This window comes from Octopus sinensis, unplaced genomic scaffold, assembly GCF_006345805.1.
Source record: "Octopus sinensis unplaced genomic scaffold, ASM634580v1 Contig15061, whole genome shotgun sequence".
Taxonomy (NCBI): Eukaryota; Metazoa; Mollusca; class Cephalopoda; order Octopoda; family Octopodidae; genus Octopus; species Octopus sinensis.
The window spans coordinates 22,501-27,575 of NW_021833513.1; the positions used below are offsets into that span (position 1 = coordinate 22,501).

General features: G+C 38.6%; 1 protein-coding gene across 1 annotated transcript in view; it reads left to right on the forward strand.

The window, feature by feature from the left end:
* LOC115230244 (cardioacceleratory peptide receptor-like) overlaps positions 1-996 on the forward strand; it is a 12,731-nt gene extending 11,735 nt beyond the window's left edge. The window contains exon 5 of the mRNA XM_036499585.1: positions 254-996. Within this exon, the coding sequence (XP_036355478.1) occupies positions 254-527 (274 nt within the window). The 3' untranslated portion in view covers positions 528-996. The remainder of the gene's footprint in view (positions 1-253) is intronic.
* Positions 997-5,075: the final 4,079 nt, after the last annotated feature.

Here is a 5,075-nt window from a genome sequence, read left to right on the forward strand (position 1 = left end):
CTTCTTGCACTCACCTCCTCCTTCTCGCACTCATCCTCCTCGCTCTCCTATTCTTTTCACACCCCTTTCCTTTCCCACTCCTCGCACTATTCCTTGTCGCACTCCTCCTCCTTCTCACACTCGACCTCCTCCTCACATTGCTACTGATCCTCTTCCTCCCCTCCTCTCTTCCTCACTATTTCCCTTTTACCCCCCGCCCCCACTCACATTTCTCCCCTTTCTCTAATAACTTTTCTATTTCTACTTCCTACAGAAATATCCCGTGCCTCAGCAAACACTTCGGCGAGAGGGACTCGCGCCACACACGCTACGGAGTCACAAGCACCGGGAATTCGACAGCTGTGCCGCTACAAATACAACCATCACAGTCACGCCCTCAATATTCAGCCTGTTCTCGTTTAAATGCTAAGCAGCCGACACAGACTTTATACAATTCTACCAACCCCAAGGCCGTGACGACCGTTTCTCCCAAGAGTCATTCTATTTTGATGAAAACAATGGTTGTTCATTTAGATGACGCGTCATAGAAAGACATTCACAGCGAAGAAGAGAGCGATATTATCATCTAAAACATCGTACATTATTTCATTGAATTTTGTCTTATTCTTTAAAAAATATTGTATACTATTAAGTGTCAAAAGTTTTCATACAACATCTCTATCTAATTACAGATTAAATTAGGTTAAAACAGTCATTCATGTATCATATTTAATGCAGATATGTAATGATAGGTTATTGATAACGCCTAATGACGCAGAAATGCATTCAACGTTTTCATTCACCGCTGCTCAGACGAGTTTCGCTTCTCTCTCTGTTATGTACGTTTGAAACACGGCGCATCCATAGGAGACACTGTTTTCGGACGAATACCACAGTTCATTTTGCTTATCACAATATATCTACATCACATAAATGGCTATACCTACCTACATACCAACCTACTTATATACCTACCTACTTACCTACCTACCTACCTACCTACCTACCTACCTACCTACCTACTTACCTACTTACCTACCTACTGCTTACAAACAAACATTCATAATACATACATACATACATACATACATACATACATACATACATAAATACATACATACATACATACATACATACATACATAAATATATACATAGATAAATATACACATACATACATACATACATACTTACATACATACATACATACATATATACATGCATGCATGCATACATACATACATACATACGTACATACATACACACATACATACATACATACATACATACACACACACACATACATAGATACATAGATACATACATACATACATACATACATACACACACACATACATACATACATACATACACACACACACACACTCATACATACATTTCGTTCATCTCTCAAATTTATCCTTGAATTCTGTCTTCTAAGCGGTCGGAATACAACAGCAGCAACAGCAACGACAACAGCACCAATAACAACATCAATACCACTACAACTACCGCCACCACCACCACCACCACCACTACCACTACCATCACCACCATCACCACCTCTGCCACCGCTGCCGCCACTATCACTACTACCACCACCTACACCGCCGCCGTCTTCGTCACCACCACCACCACCACCATCACCACCACCACCACTGTCATGGCCGCCGCTGCTACCATTACCACCACCACCACCATTTCCGTCTTCGTCACCCCCACCGACTCCGCTGTCGTCGCTGCCGCTGCTTCAGCTGCCACCACCACCACCACCATCACCATCACCACCAATTACTACTACTACTACTACTACTACTACTACTACTACTACTACTACTACTACTACTACTGCTGTTGTTGCTGTTGCTCTGCTGCTCCACACACACACACACACACCACACACGAGTTACTCCGACGGCCATTGAAATCCTAATCCCTGTTTGTAAGGAAAGATTTGTTAAAATAAATAAAAATTACTTTGTTTCTAGAATTGAGTTTAATTCCCGTTATTGCATTCTTTCAGAGTCTTTGATGACGAAGTTGATCTAAATTGAATGGTTTGGGAGTTCGTTTCCCCTGGCTGGCATCCTGTCATGTTTCTCTAACTTCGGATTGCTTCACACCTTGCGATTAGAAATGGATTGAGGGGAAAAACATACGGAAGCTCTTACGGTGGATTGTACCCGTAAGCCAAAAGGGACAGCCTTTTCGCACATTGTGTCTGATTCTACCCGAGAATTCGATTTCGGGGTCGGTCATCCTTTCGGGGTCGATTAAATAAGTACCAGTTACGCACTGGGGTCGATATAATCAACTTAATCCGTTTGTCTGTCCTTGTTTGTCCCCTCTATGTTTAGCCCCTTGTGGGTAGTAAAGAAATAGGTACATATGTCAATGGAATATTAACACTTTAAATAAACCATTATTATCCAGTGTCGACAGCGGCAAGCTCGCAGAATCATTATCCGCCGGGTAATATAATATATATATTATTTCTTTAACTACCCACAAGGGCTAACACAGAGGGACAAACAAGGACAGACAACGGATTAAGTCGATTACATCGACCCCGTGGGTAACTGGTACTTATTTAATCGACCCCGAAAGGATGAAAGGCAAAGTCGACCTCGGCCATATATCCATATAGGATATATATATATATATATATATATATATATATATATATTATATATATATATATATATATATATATATAATATATATATATATATATATATATATAAATAAAGAAAGAAAGAGAGAGAGAGAGGAGAGAGAGAGAAATAGATATAGGTATATGTATATTTATGTATACACACACACGCGCATATACAAACATTCAGATATACACATTCATACATACGCACATACAATCATACATGCATATATACATACATACATGCATACATACATGCACACATAGATAATACATACATGCATACATACAAGCACACTCATATACACGCACACATACATGCATACATACGTATATACATACATACACTCATTCATACATGCATGTATACATACATATATACATACATGTTATGTATATACACACATGCACACATACATATATACACACACACACACATATATGTATACATACATATATATAAATTCAAATTACGATGAACGTAAACAAACGAACGAAGGTTGCTTTATACATAAACACACACACACACACACACATAAGTTCAGTAAAATTTAGATTCTGTTGAATATGGTACTTAAGTTAAAGGCACCAGAATTTAGTATGGTATTATCTATATAATTCAAATGGGGGGATTATAATCAAAATAAGCAACAAGGATATCCAGAAGTAGTGCATTACCTCTGGATATCCTTGTTGCTTATTTTGACTATATATATATATATATATATAAATATATTATATATATATATATATATAATATAATATATATATATTATATATATATTATCAATACAATAAGAGGCTTCCAAATAGGAAAGCCTTGTGCTAGAAAGAACAGTAGAAAACTCAAAACCACCAAATAAGGATAAATTTTCGAAAGGAATGGAAATTAAAAACGTTTACCATCTCAATTATTTCCCAGACCATGGTTTCTAACTATTTCCAGCAACAAAATAATTGAGACGGTAAACGTTTTTAATTTTCATTCCTTTCGAAAATTTATCCTTATTTGGTGGTTTTCAGTTTTCTACTGCTCTTTCTAGCACAAGGCTTTCCTATTTGGAAGCCTCTTATTGTATTTCTATGTGAATAATATACAGTCTAATGACTAATTCGTTTTTGTACTAGGCCACTGGTAATAATACGTTCTTATTACCCTATTGTTATATATACTCTTTTACTTGCTTCAGTCATTTGACCGCGCCATGCTGGAGCACCGCCTTTAGTAGAGCAAATCGACCCCGGGACTTATTCTTTGTAAGCCCAGTACTTATTCTATCGGTCTCTTTTGCCGAACCGCTAAGTGAGGGCGACGTAAACACACCAGCATCGGTTGTCAAGCAGCAATGCTAGGGGGACAAACACAGACACACAAACATATACACACACACTTATATATATATACATATATACGACAGGCTTCTTTCAGTTTCCGTCTACCAAATCCACTCACATGGCATTGGTCGGCCCGGGGCTATAGCAGAAGACACTTGCCCAAGGTGCCACGCAGTGGGACTGAACCCGGAACCATGTGGTTGGTAAGCAAGCTACTTACCACACAGCCACTCCTGTATATATATATATATTTATATATACATGTATCCACAGATACACACGCAGACATACATATTACAGTGAAGTGATAAATTAAATGCAAACGTTTATTGATAAACGAACTCAATACAAATCGACAGTACCAAATTTATTCTATATAAATGTTGCGTGTTATTTTTTAATTCCTCCTCTCAAGGCTTATTGGAATAGGAAAGAAAAAAAGAAAAGGAAGTGGGGAGAACGAAAATTAGAAAGAGTAGACAATGTGTGAGAAAGAAGAGCAAGGGAGCATGCGCAGCATCAGTTTTAGACATTTGTATGTTTTTTGATGAAGTCTTCAAAGTGTTTCACTCGAACGAATACGCCAAATCCTTGATCGCAATTGTAGCCAAAGGAAGCGATTCCAGCCAAGATATATTTCGAGTCCGCCTTCCGTTTACACATCAGACCGGTTCCTGAGTCACCCTGGAATAGAAACGAAAAAGAAAAAAAGAAAATTAAAAAGATACTCCAGTCTCAAGTTAATCACAGAACTTGAGGCGATCCAACGAAGCTACACGAAGAAGATAGCCTCTGTGCAGCATATAAGCTACTGGGAAAGACTCAAGAGATTAAGACTCTATTCATTAGAGCGTAGGCGAGAAAGATATGCCATAATATACATCTGGAAGATCCTACAAGGACTTGTCCCAAACTTTGGCATCGAGAGTTACACAAATGCCAGAACTGGGCGCCACTGCATAGTGCCAAGGACTCCAAATTTGCCATCAAGATGTAGGACAAGATACTGTGATAGCCTGGGTTTCAGAGGCCCACAGCTCTTCAATATCCTCCCGAAGAACCTGAGAGACCTGCATGGGGTGGATGCAGATGTCTTCAAAATAAAA